Source organism: Phyllostomus discolor, chromosome 8, assembly GCF_004126475.2.
Source record: "Phyllostomus discolor isolate MPI-MPIP mPhyDis1 chromosome 8, mPhyDis1.pri.v3, whole genome shotgun sequence".
NCBI classification, from domain to species: Eukaryota; Metazoa; Chordata; class Mammalia; order Chiroptera; family Phyllostomidae; genus Phyllostomus; species Phyllostomus discolor.
Window position 1 is genome coordinate 28,278,335 of NC_040910.2, and position 20,026 is coordinate 28,298,360.

General features: G+C 37.0%; 1 protein-coding gene across 4 annotated transcripts in view; it reads right to left on the reverse strand.

Moving 5' to 3' along the window:
- SPOCK3 (SPARC (osteonectin), cwcv and kazal like domains proteoglycan 3) overlaps positions 1-18,617 on the reverse strand; it is a 292,764-nt gene extending 274,147 nt beyond the window's left edge. For 2 of the 4 annotated variants that reach the window (XM_028521179.2, XM_028521176.2), the window contains exons 1-2: positions 17,953-18,105; positions 17,479-17,667 (exon numbers count right to left, since the gene is read on the reverse strand). In XM_028521179.2, the coding sequence (XP_028376980.2) occupies positions 17,479-17,667; positions 17,953-18,093 (330 nt within the window). In that variant the 5' untranslated portion in view covers positions 18,094-18,105. Of the gene's footprint in view, positions 1-17,478; positions 17,668-17,850; positions 17,870-17,952; positions 18,106-18,209 lie in introns of those variants that run through there. The other 2 variants (XM_028521177.2, XM_036031981.1) reach the window with 2 other exon arrangements.
- Between the last annotated feature and the right edge of the window lie 1,409 nt (positions 18,618-20,026).

Below are 20,026 nucleotides of genomic sequence, written 5' to 3' on the forward strand. Positions count from 1 at the left end.
CAATAGATTCTAATCATTCTTCAGCATGTCAGTTCCTTCAATAAGGATTCTTCAGAGAAAAGATGGCATGTCTCCAAGTAGCGGGCTTTAAAGGGCACACATAATTATTTAGAGACAAAGAAGACTTTTCCTCATTGTTTTGATATGTTTTTCATCTCAATGATTATAAATTTATAAATATTAAAAGAAATGTTTATATTTAGACCAGAGAGACTTAACTATATATACAGTTGAAGAATTTTGTTTTTGAAATACCATACATACTTTAGCAATTTATTACTTTTCCAAAGTGTTTTCATGTGCATTTGATCATTTCATATTCGTAACAGCTCTGATTTTCTGAAAGAGCAAATGTTTTTCTAATTCTACAAGCTAGGTTACAGACTTATAAATTTATGTGATTAGCTCTAGCATATATAGGTAGGTAAGTGCAATGTACTCTCAATCTCTAAATATATTTCTCATAATATCTGGTAACATTTGTTATTAAATAGATATCTATAATTTATTGGAAAATGCCAGATTCTACATAGTTCAGACAACATAATTAATTTAAATGCGATTCAGTTGTCAAATAACGAGTCTTTTTAAGTTCCACTTAAATTTAAACAATGATAGCCACTGATCGTAAAAATAATGATTAACATGTATTATGTACTTTATAAACAGTAATGTGAACTAAAAACTTCATATGTATCAACACATAACCCTCCCATTCAACATTATTCAGTAGGTGTTAATATCATCGCCTTTTTACAGAGTCAGAAAATGTGGACTAAGGAAAGCTTGCCCAAGGTCACTTAGTTGTAAGTGTCAGAGCCAGATTTCAAACTAATATAGCAGTAAGTGATAAGAGTCAGGGGTCAACCTCAAGGAGTCTATTTTCTATTCTTCCAGTTACTTAGGCTCTCTCTTAAATTTCGACAATGTATTAGGGGGTTACTATTATGAACAGATAATTCATAACATAATCAGATTCAATAGTAAGGCAAAACTGATTTTCAGTTTTCTGCTAGGGAAATAGCCCAGCCCTTGCCCTGTAGCTATTTGAAATAAATTCACCCACTAATATGTGAAAATTATTTATTTTTATTTTTTACTCGGCATAATACAAACTATTTATGTGTTATTTTTTTCTTATATTTGTGCAAAGGCACATTCTATGTCACATAAAAATCAAAATGAGGTACAGAAAAGGATAGGCAGGACCACCTGTATAATTCCAAAATACCTAATTGAAAATAAACAGCCAATTCATTTATCTCTATTCTTACCACTGATGAAATGGTTGCATCAATTAACAGTATAACAATAGCAACAATAAACACCTACTGTAGCCTTACTTATCATTTTATATAATGTTTAAAGGTATATGGGAAAAAGAGAGGGCATTGAGTATTTTCATATAGAAAAAAATCATACCTAAGGAAATGTTCACTTTGCTATTATTTTACCATCATGTCTGATACCTATAAAATGGTAACCAAATCTATCTTCTTTTATGATTTTTTTCCAAACAATACTTAGATCACAAACTTTTAAATTTGCTTCCTCTATACTGATAATTTGATTATTATTGTGTAAAAATTTTCATTAAATAGAATTTGAAATAACAATGTATAGTTATTGCCATTATAGGTATAAAATAATATACTCAAAACTTAGGGTCATTTTAAAAACTTTTCTGCTGTTTATATGAAGATATTCTTTATGTATTTATTCTATTTTCTTCATGTTATTTAATGCCATTAGTGATAATCTCCAAAAAAATGTTCCAAATGATATTGCAAAAGTAGCTCTCCAAAAGATTTAGAAAACTTAAATATTTAGCAAAAACATTTTAATTTTATTGCCATTTGTTACTAGTGTCAGTCATTTGTTTAATGTTAAACAAGAAATTGGAGTTTTAATTTAAAAAACAAATACTATTACCAGAAATATTCACTTAAATATAATGAATAAAATAAAAATCCCCTTTCCTTCATGATGCATTTCAATGCCAAGTTGTGAGAGGAGGTCCTGGAGAGGGCTGACAGCCCACAGACCTGAGAGAGCTGCACCAGGGCAACCTGGGGCTCCCTACCACTCCCCTGTTCCTGGGAATGTACCTTCTGTCCATGTTCCCACCCCAGCAGCCATTTCAAGGCCCTGAGAGTAATGCATTGTTGAGACCATCTGCACAACGTATATGACTGAACTCCATATGGTCTCTATATAAACTTTTAAGATGCTATTGGAGAGGTGCAGAAATCTACTCATTTTGCTGATGCCCAAGACAAGCCTCATATGCAAGTTCCCTTCCTTAATAAACCTACCACCTACCAAGCTGGAGGGGTCTGCTTCTTTCTGCAGTCTCTCCTTGCCCTCTGAGGATGCGGTACCATTTTGAATTTCACTTGAGGGGAGTTCCCTAGGTTGTGAACCAACACAAGTATAACTCAAAACATCATGGTTTTAATAGAACTATATTTAACTCGTATTATAAACCTTTAGATCCTTAAATCCTAAGAAATTAGCATTTAATTCTTGAATCTTTAAAAATTTTATAGAACACTAAATATAAAATACCACACAATAATGTTAACAAGCAGTCAACTACCATAAAAATTGTAAATTTCAAGATGACATTTCATCACATGGATATGTTCATGTGCTGCAGCGATTTTCAAGCCTTTTCATCTCAGGGCACACATAAACTAATTGCTAAAATTCTGTAGTGCACTGAAAAATATTCTTATATGTTTTTGCTGATCTGACTAAAGAATAGGTATGATTTTGATTCATTCATGCCAAACAGCTATTGCTGTGTTGGCTGCTGGCTGTTTTAATTTGGTAATCTCAGGGAAAAGAGGTCAGTGCCCCCGACTAAAATTTCTTGCGACCCAGTTGAAAATCTCTGACCTATTGCATTGCCACAGATTGCATGATTCAAATACTTTGAATTTTTATTATAATGACAAAATGCTTTAATCCTATACTACTATACTAGAAAATGCTATGGTAATATTCCAGCAATTGGAGCACATGACTTGATTTCAAACTAGGTCCTCAAAGGCCTCATTTCTGCTTTTGATTTTATGGGAGTAGATACTGCTTCCAAGATGGTTGGTTAACGATCTCTTCTAAAATAGGAGTTTAAATACTGTTTTAAGAAAATAGAAAAGCATAACAGAATCATGCAAACCACACAATAGATAGTGGTTACAATTCTTGGCTTGGGCCTTGTATCTGTTGTTATTAATGTATTAATATAGTTTAAAAAATGAAACAGCCAGTAATAGCAGTCATCATCTTTCATAAGTAACTTTAATCTATGATACAGATTATAAATCTGTGTTTCATTAGTATTTTAGATTTTCCTAAATTGAATGCATAAAATTACAAGATGAAAAATAAATACAAATTTACATGATAAATTATAATTTTAATTTCATTTGAGATAAAAAATTCTAATATTTTAAGATAAAACCTCAGGCTTCATAATATATCTCAGAATATCAGTGTATTTTCAATGTTTTTCCCAAATAGTTGTTCTTAACATTATAGTTTTATTATAAAATCAGATTGATGTTTCTGATTTGTCCTTTTAACAAATGTTTTTACAGAAAAAAACTCTATAAATTTCCCCTTTATATAATTTTATATACAGTGAATGAATTAATCATCTTAATGGCAATTTACCAAAGTGTCTTCTTCCTTGGCACTCCAGTTTTTAGGAAGTTTAGGTTTAGATTTTTTTTTAAAGGCAGGGAAAATACTTTACCTAGCTTTGGAGGCTTGCCTTAGGGTAGCTAATTTCTTGACTTATGGCAAAAATCCAGAAGCCTACTGTTAACATTTTCATAGTAATTATAGATCAGGAATTGGCTGCTTGGAAGAGGAAAAATGTCACATATGCCATAGCAAGCTCTTGCTAATACTCCTTTCTTTTTTTTCACCATAGTTCAATATGGTATCAAAAAGCAACAATGGTCCTATAAAATAAATGAGAGCTTAAATGCAGAAATCAGAGATTTAAGAAACACTGTCTAACCATTATACCCTATACTTATAACTAATATGAAATAACATTGAATGTCAACTATAATTGAAAAATAAAATGTGTTAAAACGACTGTCTAAATATTGGGAATGAACATGGGTTCTATACATGACATGCTAAATATAACCTTTAGGAAAAACATAAAACAAAATGTTGTGCCATCAACTATTAGTATTAACTTGGGTTTTGATGCCCATGTTAACTACCATCTCCTGTACTTGGTTACCACTTCATTTGCTCATCCGTATACTAATTTCTTTTATGAATATTCCTTCTGCACTCCTGGAGTGCAAGGCACAGACCTGGTGGGAAGCGTGGCTCCTTCCAGTGCCAGCACTGCCTCTCACAAAGTGCTTTGGGAGTTCAGAAAAGGTAAGATTGCATTTGACTGTGAGAACTATGAAAGGGACTAGGAAAAATATATTAAATGGACCGTGAAAAATGAGAATTAAAAAAGGGATAAATAATAGGGCCAATTATCATTCCAGATGAACAGCACACAAAAAGAGAAGGCAGAAAGTGTAACAAGAAGATAGATGGTAACTTAATTTCATTGGTGTGAAGTGTGCAGGAAAGGGAAAGTAAGGATAAGAAAGCAAGTATGTTTTAGAGACAGGTAGTACAGGGATTTGGGATTTGGGGAGAGGAAATTTGGATTTTATTTGGTGCTGACATTTAAATGTTAGGCTCTTAGTGAGACCTGTTTGTCACCAGGAAGATCCTGGATACCTACCAAAGAATTCACACTGTGATACTACCTTGATGAATTTACCACCATTCAGGATCTGGCCTTCCGTCCCAAAGCCTCAGAAACCTGGTTCTGTTAGCAGAAAACACATGTCAGCATGACTGGCACATTCTCTCCCTGAGGCTGAGCTACATTAAAATCGGAAGTTGGAGGGGTGAGCATGAAGTCAGAGATGGAATTTTTTTCATACACATGTTATGGAAGAACATTAGACCAGTCTTTAAAAGGACCCTTGTCTCTGTCTCCTGAGCAATGTCAAAGTCTGACCAGGTAAACTATTTGTCTCTCTCATTTCAGACTCCTTCTGATGAGCAATCTTCCTCAAAGTACATTTTACGATATTCAAACACATACATGAACTGTAACAAAGAGGAATCACATGTTCTTTCACGTGTATATGAACTGATCCACTTTGTGGAGGTTTCACAGTTTAGGTCCAGGAGGACAATAATACAAATTTTTGGAGAGCAATTTACAGTTGTAACAATATACAGTTTTATTCTATAATAAATGAAAGGATAAATGGGAGTTTTTGAACAGAAGAGCAAAAAGGTCAGAGCTATAATTGAGATGAAATTCATTTACCAAGAAAGCATTAGATGCTGTAGACAAGGAAAAGTCTGAAACATTAAGGTCATCTACAAGTCTAGTCGAAGTGAGAGATAATGATGATCTGAGCCAAGGGAGAGAGAACAGTTGCAGATTTGAGAAAGTACTACTGAGAAGACTTTGGTAGGACTTGCGAGTGATCTCATCTGCAGCAGTTGGGAGGAAGACAGGAGTCCAAGACACCTTCAGTAGGCATTTCCTATCGTCACAAGAATAGTAAAAAATATTTTCACAGCTTTAAGTTACAGACTGCCATAAATTCTGTAGGAATGAATATCAGGCACAACTCTATTACAGCTTTGTTGTAAATAATACCAGCAGAGAGTTATGAATTCCCTATATATTGTATGCAAATTTGCATGTATCTGAACATTTCTGGGAAAAGTAGTCAGAGCTATCTTCAAACTCTGAATTTCTTTACTCCAATTAAGAATTTTTGGCCCAGAGGCTGATTACCTTTGGATTAACATCAGTTTAATAAATGTAAAACATCTTATTAATTATGCTGCAGAAGTAAATACTCATAATTGGACATTATTACAGAGAAATCCTAAAATAAACATAAAGATTAGAGCACAGAAATAAACTTCTATGCCAAACTAAATACACATAGAGAAATTGTCTTATTCCTCCAATGGTTTTTAAAAAGAATTCTATTTGTTAAACTACATGAGATAAAATTGATGGTGCTATTTATTTGCTTTTTATTAATAAATTTGAATTTAAAAAGAGAAAACAAGCCCTGGCTGGCGTAGCTCAGTGGATTGAGCGCGGGCTGGGAACCAAAGTGTCCCAGGTTCGATTCCCAGCCAGGGTACATTCCTGGGTTGCAGGCCATAACCCCCAGCAACCACACATTGATGTTTCTCTCTCTCTCTCTCTATCTCCCTCCCTTCCCTCTCTAAAAAATAAATAAATAAAATAAAATAAATAACTTAAATCTCCCTAACTAGTTGGTCAATTTTATCTACAAAATCATTTCAGTTAAAAATCGTAATAAAATGTTACAAAAAGTTGGAAAATAAACACATAATGCTATTATATGTTTTTGTTCTTAGGATTTTATTCATTTATTTATAGAGAGAAGGGAAGGGGGAGACATAGAGAGGGTGAGAAACATTGAAGAGCTAGAGAAACATCTCAAGGTTGCCTCTTGCATATCCCCAACCAGGGACCTGGCCCACAACCCAGGCATGTGTCCTGACCAGGAATTCACCCAGAGGCCTTTCGGGTTGCAGGATGACATTAACCCCCTGAAGCACACCAACCAGAGCTATAATGTTTATACACAGCACAATTTGGTTTATATGTAATTTAGCCAATATTTATTTAAGTAAGGAATCTGGTAATAAACAATTTATGCCCATTTTAAAAATCAATATTTGATATATTCACAATGAAATAGTTACATGTAATACCAATATTGCTGTATCTCTGTAAAAATTAAATTGTGGAATTTTTATCATACCATCTAGGAAAGAGTTATTTAAATGTATAGTTTCATTCAAATAAAAAAAAAGTGGAACATACAAAACACAAGAAGGGTTTTTGTCCAACCACAAATATAATCAGAAACATCACAGCCTAATCCAACAACAAAAATAGTGAAAATGAAATTACTTATTCAAGTGGAAAAATTAAGAACAAATATGTTTTAATTACATCTAAGACAACCTACTATTTATAAGGATTATTCAAAAATAACTCATTTTTGGAGTCCAAGATAATAGGCTATGAGGTAAAACTTGAAAGCCTTTCGGGGACGCATAGGCAGACCAATTAGAGGTCAGCGAATTGTTTTTAACTGAAAAATGATTGTGTGTGAACAGCAAAATGACTGTCCCAGATGCCGATAGACATTTCTCAGCCCTACGTTTGATGTTTTACTTAACTGCTAATCATGGTTCCAAGGGTAGTAACCATGCATGAGACTAACACCAGAGATGCATTTGTCGCCTTTGAGACTGATGGCAAGCTTCCTCCAGCACCCTCCCAAATCCACACGGCACATGCCAATAAGCGGGCATTTGTTCTGAGAAGAAACGCAGGACTTTTGGCAATGAAGGCCAGGTGGCTTTCGGCTACTCAGAGCAAACAAGACAGGTCTGAAATTAGATTTCCGGATCTCACTTGCTGACCTATAAACTGCTGTAGCTCTCAGTGATATTCAAAACTCGATGCATGGCACACATTCAAAAGAACGTTTTTTTCCAAAGACTTCTTATTCTCTCAAAAATGACATGAGATGTCTTCTCAATCTTTATCACAAATTGTGTATCTGAATTATACATGTCATTCCCCACTGGCAAGTCCTCATGCTGGTAAATTTTTTTACTTAGCAAAATATGTGGAAAATAAAAAAAAACAACTTTGATTCTAAAATTCTTTTAAATGACAATAACATTAGCAAGCAAAGTTAGCATGTTGAATCAGCATGAAATTCTGGGGATACTGTGGCAACTGTGTTGATCTACATAAAACTTGACTTTGGCTAGAGTTACTTTCGAATCTCACAGCTTCCTAACCAGCACTTCCTCAGTTACCAGTGTCCGGTTTAGTTTCGGCAAGCACAGGAGTTCTTTAAAACCATAAAGTGTATAGCTTCTCAACTCAAAAAATTATTTTTTATGTCACAGAAAAATTTCTCAGGTAATACTAGGCTAATGCTTGTTGATACAATGTTCAAGAAAAGTTTTGCCTCAGGGAATGTTCATTTTAGATGAATGTGACTGCCTCAGGGACATTTGAGGAGAACCTCAGATGTTGCCAAGGGCACCTTAGACAGTCTCACTGGAAGACTAGGAGGTTGCCTAGTATTTCATACTATACTGTATGCCATGAAAGGCCTATAAATATTCTCCTGATATTCTAAAACTGGTTCTTCAGCAGATGCTAATACCATGTGCCAAGGCAATTAGCAAGCTCATATTTCAGAGTATCCTGCCTTGAGTATCCTATGTAAATATTTGAAAGTCACAAAGCAGGCTGGCAGTAGAAAAGTGAAGTGAGCTGTGATTAAGAGGCTATAAAATTAATATCTTTAGGAACGATATCTAGTAAGCATTTGACCAAATTCAGGAAGATAATGCCCTAGAATGTTTTATAGATTTGGAGACACAATTAGATTATTTCATTGTTGGTCCATCTCCTTCTTTCATTCCTGTTAAATAATGGGCTTTCTTTTATGCTAAGACTAGAAACCCATGGAATTATCTGGAACACTTGGCATATTCCAAAATTGACCACATAAATTTATTTTAATTTTTTATCAGAGAATATTTCATATTAAATATATACTATAAAATTTAGCATCAAATAAGTTCAGTGTTACTTAACTTCAGTAAGTACAAAATAGAGAAATCACTGAATTTTAATTTACTCATACTTTCCTCAGTCTGGCAGCTAATTAATTTTACTCTTGTTACAAAACTAAAAACAAAATAATCCATGTTCAATTAAATAGTTCATACTTAATAACTCAATGAAATTTAAATGGAGAAGCCTCCACAACATTAAGTAGACAACAATATGATTTAAAAACTCGATGTATTCTAACCTATCTTATATACTATATATAAACAATCAAAAGCTGATCTTGAAGAGATATTTACACACCCGTGTTCCCAGCAACTTCTTACAACAGCCTAGAGACAGAAGCAGTCCAAGTGCCCATCAATGGAGAAACAAGTGTAGTGTATGCACACGATGGAATATTATTTGGCCTTAAAAAAAGAAGGAAATTCTGCCCTTTGCAACAACATGGACAAATCTGGAAGGCATTATGCTCAATGAAAATAAGATAGTCACCAAAAGTCAAATACTACCATATATGAGATACCTAAAATAGTCAAATTAGTTGAAACAAAAAGTAAAATACTGGTTGCCATAGGCTGGGAGGAGGGAAAAGAGTAAACTCTGAGTTTCAAGTACTTACAACTGTAAACCTTTTTGCCTCACCCTGTAGGTGATTGTAATGATAAAATAGTTTTACAAAGACTTTTTACCTACCTTTCTCCATGTATATTTGCACATGATAGTATTACTACTACTATTAATTTAATAAGATATTCTAAATCAAGTGTGAATAAAATATTAAGCAAAGATTATATAATCATCACTTGTAAAATAACTGTGCCATAAATACATATATTAAAAAAGCATAAAAGTACTAAAGTTTTCATTTTGCAAGGCAGGTGTAAAGCATCTAAAAAAAGACAAAAAGAAAAAATCTTGCCATAACCAGTGTGGTTCAGTTAGTTGGGCATAGTTCTTCAGGAGGTCGCTGGTTTGATTCCCAGTCATGGCACATGCCTGGATTGCGGGACAGGTCCCTGAGATTGGGGGCATGCAAGAGGCAACTGATCAAAGTTTCTCTCACACATTAATGATTTTCTCCTTTATCTCTCTCCCCCTCCCTAAAAACATAATAAAATATTTTTAAAACACTGAAATAAAATTAAGCTATACATACATTTAAGAAAGATTACTAAAAACAAGTCAGATCATTAATTTTCCAACCAACTGATTCCAGTTTGGAATCATAGGCGGCTGGAGCCTCTCCCAGTAGCTCAGGGCACAAGGCAGGAGGACCCTGGCCTGAGCAGATGCCCTTCCATTGCAGGATGCACTTATGCACCCCACACTCACTCAGACTGAGACCATTCAGACATGGCAATCACCAAATGTGCACATCTTTGGGATGTGGGAGGAAACCAGAGTACCTGGAAAAAACGCACGCCAACATAGGGAGAATGTGCAAACTCCATACGCACTTATGGCTCCAGACCAAGAATTGATTTTTTTTCATCAGTGTTACCCCAAAATTATATTGCATATAAGAGGACCTGCTGTACTAATAATGCTAAAAAATTGTTTGCTTTCAGGACTGAGAGCTGCATGAAACTAGCATTGGCATCATTTCTAGAATTATTCCAGGGCAAACTACTTTGCATTAATGGTCTTGCCTTTTCTCTACATCAGAGGAAATACAACTTTGGTCCTTGTGCGTATTCTGTCCTTCAACTAAGGGGAATGACAACTGAATTCTAATTCCTTCCCACTTATCATGACTACCTACCTCTCACAAGAGCATTCTGGACCTATGACCAAAGATAATGAAAAAAGGTAATGCTAAACAATTCCACCAGAAAAATTGGAGTCATCATCTAGTGCAGGCTCTACTTAATACCCTATGAGGATACTTTTCTTTGGTCCCGACCCGCAACATTTCCTCTTAGACAGGAGCACACTACTATTTGCCCTCAAGCTCTTACTCCCACAATGTTAGGTACCAGGGGCTCCAGTTCTACCCTGAATAGAGGATCGAGGGATGATAAGAAATGAGGGAGAAAAAGAGATTCAGGGCAAGGCAAACAGTGAACAGGAAATGGTAAAAATTCCTATCAGTGGGTACAGAGAATATTTTCAAGAGATACTAAGATGTTGAAACAGATACAGCAGTTATTAATATTTTCCTCCCAGAACCAGGTTTACCTTCTTTCAGTATTTATCCTCACCCAGTAGACATGGCATTGGCCCAGCTTCCTCGTAGCTAGCTGTAGACATGTCACTAAGAGCAGGCCTTTGGAATACACACAGAAGCTCGGGGTGACAACTCTCGGGTCACTTCTAGGACAAGTTGCACGTCCCAGACTTCCTACTAAATTCTTCCTGCTGGTTAAGAAATGCCAATTTGTGGAGAACTCGGAGAGAATAACCCTGAAAGCCCAGCCCCAGACAGCTCGCTTCCTGATGATGACATGGTTGGGAAATAAATTTCCATCTTAATGCAGGCACTTGGGTCCAGAAGCTCCTCGTTGCAGGAACTTAACCTATCTCTAACTGATACACTGGCAACTGTAAGTGAGGCAGAAGGGAAAGAAAGAAGTCAGGACTACCTGTGAAATAGCTAGATTCAGCCACATAGCCTTTCATTGAAATATAGTAGTTAAAAAAGAAAGGGAAGGTATTGGTCCCTGATATTACTTAGTAGGCAGCAAAAAACATTTAAGGACTTTAGGTCAACAAAATTATGTGGTCAAAGAGAAGCAATGGGAAAAGGTAGAGGGAGCACCAAGATACATGTAAGTACCATGTACTTAAATCATTTCCTCTAAAACCAAACATAACAGTTTTGATATGCCATGTCCATTTTGGTCCACTGGGAACTAACTCATGGACTAAGGCAGTTTAGTACTTTGAAACCTTGTATTTTATAAAAATTAAATTCTCATTCAAATTAAAAAACAGGGCTGAAGGTGGTCAGAAACAGAAATAAAATGGTTAATAAAAAAGCAACAGTTCTAGCAGTCTTTAGTAAATATTTTTCTAATGCTAACACTGACCAGTCATTGTACAAATGCAAGGCGAACTGTAGGGATTTGAGAGGCAGGAGAGACTACAACCTATAGCTGTAGAGAGTTCACAGTCTAACTGGGTAGCCAAACCTGTAAACTATGAAGGGTAGAAAAAAAATGAAAAGATTTTCATAAGTGGAAAAACACATGTGAATACTCTAGGTGCTCATAGGAGTGGGGCAATATGTGTAGACACTTCACTTATTAGCCTTTTAAAATAAATAAATTCAATAATGCTGGCCCACATCCTGAAAACTAAAGTTGTATAAGAACCAAATGTCACTCCGAGTCAGAATCGTGAGATCTAACAGTGGTCTCATTGTAGTCTCCCCACAGGGGTAGGAAAATAGACACTTTTATGGCAGCACACAATGTTCCTCCTGGATATCTAGCTGAAGAGTTGAAGCACATCATCTCAAACACACCGGCTTCCCATAAGAACCAGGAAGGCACACAATGACCACACATACAACAGGAAATGTGATTGCTCTGGATTTTTGAGAATCTAAAACTTCATCAGAAAACAAAAGCAAACCTAACACATGTCTTAAAAACACTTTACGAGAACTGTCTGCTTACTAATTAACATATAAATGTCTATAACCACCTTTTCTAATTATCGCATGTTATATATTTGAAGACATACACATACACACATATATATGCATGCACATTTATGCAGACCTATATATGCGCACTATAAACATATTACATATAGACATATACACAGAATAACTATTTTCTTAATCCACTTATTTATACTTTCCTAATAATTCCATAAAAGTTATGAAAGCTAGAGAGTTAAAAGTGTCACATACTTCCCTATAATTTCTGTTAGAATGAACCCATGCCAAATTGACTAAATTTCATACTCAATTCCGACTTCCTGTTGGGATCTGATGATGTGATGCCAGCTCTCCCTGAGAGTCCCTCTCCAGAAACCAGCAGATCAGTGGGCATTCTCTGACCCGCCTTCCTCATGTGCTATCTGACTTGGAAAAACCAGTCTGAAATCCTCACTGATGAGTATGGTACTGGAGTGGGGCAAAGGGGACTCGAGAAATAGGTATGCGGAGCTTGTACAGAAACCATTGCTTAACTAGGGCCCAATCACAAGGACAGAGGTCAGGATGCTGCATGAGGCTAGTGTCTTTGTTGCTACACTAATGCATTGGCCCCCAAATCTTCAAAGATTGCCTAATGCTTCTTTCAAGAAATCAACTGCCTCTCTCCAAGAATGATTTAAACAATATAGTCTAACATCAAAAACTTTGCATGCTATAGTCTTTACCAGCTCTGATCTGAAAATATGCACATTATATACAAAGGCTTTTATGAATTATTAAACATACTGTGGCCCACAGTCAAAAAAAAAAAAAGGATCAAAAGAAAGAGAGATAAACACTCATGAGAATGCAACAAATTAACTGTGAAGAATTCCCATGGAGAGTCCATGTTCTCAATATGATAAAATATAGGTTATGCTTACCACAGTTAAACACACGGTTTCATAGTGAGAAACACTTAAAATGTGTTTTTTATCAGAACTGGTTATCCACTATTGAGAAACTACTCCTGAACAAAGATTATTATTAATTCTTTAATTTTATTTTTGGCACATATTGTTAAAAAGTCAAGTAGTAAAACATCCCTGCCTACTATTAATGACCCACAGAGGTAATCATTTTTATATATATTATATACTTATATTATATATAATATACATATATGCATATATGCATTATATTATATACGATATACAGGTATGTATATGTATTATATTATATACATTTATAGTATATATATTTATATATTATATTAAAATGTACCCCTTAGATATATACAATTTTATTTATTGATAATATCTCAATTTTTTAATTAAAAAAATGGTACCACAAAGAAGGAGCCCTCAGTGTGAATGATAAGTTGGATACTCCGGTAATACAACCCGAGTGCACCATCAATCTAAGGGAAGTACTAAATGATTCTCTCTGTTTGATTTTATGCCTTTTAGAGCAACAGAGCATTTTCCTTGGAGTAGACATAGAAACCAATTGTTATACTTACTAACAACAGTAAAAGTTGACAGATTCTCAGGGGGCTTTATTCCTCTGTAGCCACTAAGGGCTAGGGAATAATCCTTTCCATCAGCCATTATCTCTTAAATAATCTGTGCACTCTAGAACCTCAACTGATATTAAAGGGGAAAATAAAAAAGAAGAAACGTTTACTTACTATCTAATATTTCCAAATCAGGCAATTTTTAAAAAGTGAATTTATAATTTGAGTGTCCTGAGACACTATATTTTACATTTTCACATTTTACACGTCCTTGAACTTACACTAAGGTTGAATATTTAAAGGTAACTTGTAAGGCTTAACTATTACTTTCAATATATCTAAAGAGTATTAAAACTCCCTTAAGGGATAAATGTAAACTGAAATTGATGGTGGGTTTTGCAACAGAAACGGTAACCATTTCTTAAAACAATATTCAAAATGAGCCCCAGGATTTTTGTTTCTTTGCTTTATTTTGAAATCAAATAATTATACCCCAAATGCTAGTTATTACACACCAACATGCTGGTTCTAATTTTTATACTTATTTTTAACTGTGTTGACCTCTCTGTATCTTTATATTAAAGTTTAATTTTTCCTAACATAGGAATTAAAATCTCTACAGGCATTATTATACAAATAACCAAATATATTAATGATTTCAAAAGCATAAAAGTTCTCTATGTCTACATAGTCACATTTTAGACACTTTAAAGGTTGTTGACATTGCTAGTATAAAGCGGCCAAAATGACTTGGAAGTTTCTTCTATATTAATACACATTCATTGTAAGCTGGCCTTTGGTTTTATTATTTCTCTATGTTTCACACAGAGGAGATTGAGAAAATGAGTCATCAATGACAGTGCTTCCTGTGTTCATCTACTCTCCCCCACCACTTTCTATCCACGCCTTTTTCTCCCTGAAACTCTATTGTATGTGATGTATTCATATATTTATATCATGTATAATATATAGATCATATTTAATTCATTAAATTAAATATGTTGATGAGCTGTACTATCAAATATTATTCAAAACAGTTTTCAAATGTAATTCAAAAGAAGATATACTTCCAACTTTCATCAAGAAGTTGTACAATAATACCAACTGTGTGAAACAGCCCCACAAGGGTAAGGATTACTTCTAGTATTATGTATGCTGAAGTATCCTAAGTTTTTGCCTAAATGAAATTAATTATATTTTACGGGGGCGGGGGGAGTACTAAGTAGAAGTGTGTCAGTTACATTGTTTCCAAAAGAGGTGCAGAGTTCCTTGTTTCTATGCATTTCTATAAACTGAATATTCAAATCCACTACTTAAGGTATCAATGGTGTTGCAGAACATTTAAAGGGACTCCATGCGGTACATATTTATTTCAAGCAATGCCTCATAACCATGGAATTCCAGCTGAGAATGAACTAAAATATGAACAACATCCTGAAAGACACAAAACTATTAATCTAATGATTTCCAAAGAGGGGAAAATATGTAAATTAGCACTGGGGATGGTCTAAATAAAGATTGCATATTATGCACTTTGAGAAATCACACTGTCAGCATACATTTTACCATGTTAATAAGCAACAGGTAGTTAAATGGTGAAAAAAGATAGCACTTATCTTCTCCATGCCCTGCAAAAGTCATCCTTACAAAAATGTAATTATCTTAATAAAATAAGTCATTATTATATTTCCATGTATTTCATGTGCAACAAGACAGATGTTTGCCAAAAATATTTCAGTAAATCCTTCACTTAAATTTAACATATGATTTTGGAGGATTTCCCCTCACAGATCAGATAAAAATAACTGAAAATACTATAGCAATAATACTCCATTCTCTGTTTATATAAATTGAATGAATGAATCCTATAATATCTCATTCTTTCAGGCAACTCAGCTTGCCTCAGTAATTTAAATCAAACACATTTACAAACTCCCCAAGTACAGACTGGTTGCTCTTAATAATTCAATAAAGTAATTTAAATAGCCAGAGAGTACTGAGATATTTCAGATTTAAAATATAACTTTGAGATGAAAGTCTAAAATTCATTTTTAAAATATTTTAACACAGCCATTAAGAAATGAAATGCCACGATGTGAAACACTGTTCAGATACTGACAGAATGTTCAATATTTGTTCCAAGTGAGGGCATGAAAAAGAGAAATTCTTCCCCAAGTTTAAATAATCTCATTTGCTTGCTTGCCTTTTTTAAAATATTCAATATTAGCATAAACTGAAATAAAACAAATGTGTGTGGTTTGTTTTATAAAAGCGTTTATTTAGCAATAAAATGTTTAAGCCTTATTCATAAAGCATAAAATGTTTAAGCCATATTCATAATGTAAGCAAAGCCTTCCACTAAGTATTCTCATTATGATAATTTTTTCTACCTTGTACCGATTCCTAGTATCAATGACCTACATCTAATTTTAAAGTAAAACTTAGTGTTTCCGTAGGAATCCCTGCGCCAGAATCAGCTACATGTTATATTTGGCTGGTCAGTTATTTCATGTGAGGGGTGTTGGGAGAAGGGGTAGAAAAGCCAGGATGGAAACTAATCTGAGCTTCCATTTATTTTCCCAAATCGTGACTGGGTGTGAACTGATGTAAGAAGTTAACACATCCGCACGTAGTGTACTGCAGATGGACTCCACAAGAAATTCCCTCAAATGGCACAGCAAGGGTTGGCAATGTGTTTGTGACTTACTCAGGCTCCCTTTCAGGCCTCCGGAGTCTAAAAGGTGGCCTGGGAGCTGGGGACGAATCAACCTCCCCGCCGGACATCCCAGGTGAATGAGGGGAGATGAACCGCGCTCCTGACGCTGGACCAGCTCTTACGCTGCTCCATTCAGATCTGCTTTGGGGGGGAATGACCTGCATATTGTGGCCCGTGGCTCCAAGGCAAACAAGCGCCCACTCTTAAAACCTGGCTCCTTCTTAATAAGCCTTTAGGAAACTCCCCAGAACAGCCTACTGATTAACCCTTTCAATGCTGCCACCTGCGGACTTCCAACGTATCCCCTCACCCCGCAGATTTTACGGCACGGATTCATTTTGGAATGAAACGTAATTGAACGCACTGTAAAACATGTTTTGTTTTAAACTTAATGCTGAAGCACACATCTGATCAGCAATTTTACGTAATCAAGAGCAATTCAACTTCTGCCGACTGGTGCCGCCAAACAACCCCCCCCCGCCCCACCCTTGCAGAACGGGCATTTATAAATCTTACATCCTCCTTCCTCCTCCCTCCAATTCCTTAATGGACCATTAGTAAAGAGATCGATCCCAGTTACTTTCGTAGCAGTACATCGCAAAAGCACATCTACCGTGTTTACTAGTGCCAGAGACACCATTCAAAAGTTGAGAAGGGCGAGACAGCACTTTGCAAACCTTTGGGGGCGGGAGGGGAAAGGGGGCGGTGCAGTGGGAACTCAGCGAGACCCGAACTCCAGCGCGGCCGGCTCGCGAGCCCTTTCCCTCGCACCAGCCGGGAGGGGGCACCGGAACCGCCAAGTCCGCCGGCCGCCCTGCGCCGCCTGGGCTCCTGACACCGTTCTGCTGGGAAAACCGAGCCCACTGCCCGCCCGCCCCCGGCCGCCGCGGCCCCCGCCTCGGAGCAGCGCTCCCGTGTGCCCGGGAATGGGGGTGCGCAGCACTTACGTCTCGGAATTTGTTCCACTGTCCGACTTCCTTGTCATACTGGGAGATTGTGGTGAGCCATTGTTTATCATCCAGAAAATTACCGCTGTCCGACCGCCCCCCGGCCGCTGCCACCGCCGCGGCAGCTGCGAGAGCCTGACTGCACCAAGCGGCTGCACACACACACAATACGGCTGGCACCTTGAGCATCTGGGAAAGGAGACACAACCGGGGTGGGGGAGGATAGGGGGAACAGTGTCAAACAAGGGGTACGGAGACCGGAGAGACCCTGGAAAACATGCATGAGCAACGACGGGGACAGAAGGAGGAAGAGACGAGCAGGGACAGGGTGCCCCCGCCCTTCAGGCTTTACCCCCAAAGCCGGGCACTCACACGCGCAGACCTGCAGACCCGGGGGAGGAGAGGTGGGTAAAAGGAAGGAAGCCCCCGCCGTGGCAGCCCGAGCGGGGGAAAGAATGCTTCCTGGCACATCACCTTGCTGTGAGCCCGCACTGCGCTCGCAGCCCCTGCTGGAAATGCAGCCGGCTCGGCCAACTCGCTGCTTTCAGGAGCCGCCGCACGCGCCGCCGTCTGGAGCGGTCCACTCAGCTCCCTGCGCCCGGCGCTCTCCCGCATCTCCGCCTCCCCCCTCGCGCGCTGTTCCCCGGCTTACTCCGGTTGGTTCACCCCCTCCCTCCTCCAGCTCTTTTTTTTTTTTTCCCCCTTCCCTCTTCCACCTCCTTCTATCCCACCTTCCTCTCTCTGGATCCGAGCTGCAGTTAACTCCGGATGCGCCGCTGGGCTGGAGGCAGAAGATGCGCTTGCTCGTCGCCTAAGGATCCTTATCAGCTTTCTAACCTCTGTCCTCCTGGAGATGTTCTCCTGTTCGCCAGACAGCCTGATCATTCTCTCCGCTCCCGGATTTATTTAACGCAAAGCATACTATACCTCTCTTAATTGACTGCGCTCTGCATTTTCGAAGTCAGATGAAGAAAATGGGATCTGGAGAAAAGTTTATGCATCACTGGACTTTCTGTCCTGTAAACCTCTTGGGCTGATCTCCGACCTAAAGCAAAGCCCTCTGTAGGGTCTTGGGAGATGTCTTGAATTTCAGAAATCCTAAAGAATGTTAGCATGAACTTCCGGGTTATTACAGAGTGCAAACTTTCTATTGAAAGGGAGAAGTCTCTTTTATTTTAAAGGAAAATGTAGGGTGTTTGAGTACACCTACATCTTCCACATACTGTAAAATATTTTCCCATAATAAAAATTCCTTGGCATCTGTGTGTTATGTTCTAGCACCTGAATCAAAATACTTTAAAAGCCCAATCTATGTCTCCCTCATGCAAAACGGAAGAGAGTGTTGAAGACCTAATGCTAATTTGTCCTCCAAACCTCCAATTATGACAAAATATTGGGGCCCCCACGGCTTTTCCACATAGTATTCTAGATAAACTGGAAGGAAACCTGTGATTAGCCCCCTGTCAAGAAAATCTGATGCAGAGAATCTCTCCCACAGACTTAGAGGATTTAGGTGAAGTGATTATTATATGCAAATCAAGAGATTTATGGAGGCTAAAAACTGCAATAACATTATGTATCTCTATTTAAAGTATTAGAGATTATGTCGGCCAAAACTATCCTCCCAAATCTATGACCTTTGCAAATCTCAAGTTGCTTCCAGATTTCAGGAACTATTTGAACCAGCAGCAGTACTTCCTCCCATTTTCCATGTCCATCTCATAACACCTGTGTCACGTTTTCATACTATAATAGGCACCAAACACAATGATTAATACTGGTTTCTAATTTTTAAATGTAGATTTAAACGTGAATGTATAATGTATGAAATAAATTGAAGAAAAAACTGCTATTTTAAAAAACTCAGATATTTCCTTCAACTTGCCTCCTTTTCACCGCGGTGAATGATAGAGGAGAAGAACAGAATTTTCCATTGTAATTCATAAAGTCCTGACTGAAGCAAACACATGTCAGATAACTTAGAATACTGAAGTGTATTCTCCAAAGACATTTATTTTGTCCTAGTCACAGAAGGACATGCCGTGTACATGCATGTCAGCATATTCTGACTCTTCTCTCGCATGTCACAGGCGCTCACCAGGGGGTCCACCCCACTGTCACCTGTCCGTGCTTGTCTGGGCCTTCACTCTGCACACCCCAGGCCTCACCTCTTTACCTCAAAGTTTGAGAAAGTACTTTCCTCTCAATTCAATGAGAATATTTTAGCATGTTTAAAAACCTCGTGTTTCAAAATGTAAATCTAATGGATAAAGCACAGAAATTGTGTCTTAGATGAAACTCATGCACAGCTAGTCAAAAAATGTTAAATTAAAATGACCTTCTAACCTTTGTAAACTACCTTTTAAAAACATGTATTTCTCACAAAGTATTTGAGGAGGGATGATGCCCCAAACCCCCACTTTCACCATCCACTATATAGTTTAACATAGTAATTGCCATGTAAGACTAACAGTGATTGCCTTTAGATTTATGGGAGCATATATACTTACTCTTGTACCTCATTTTACTCCAAAATGCACATATCTCA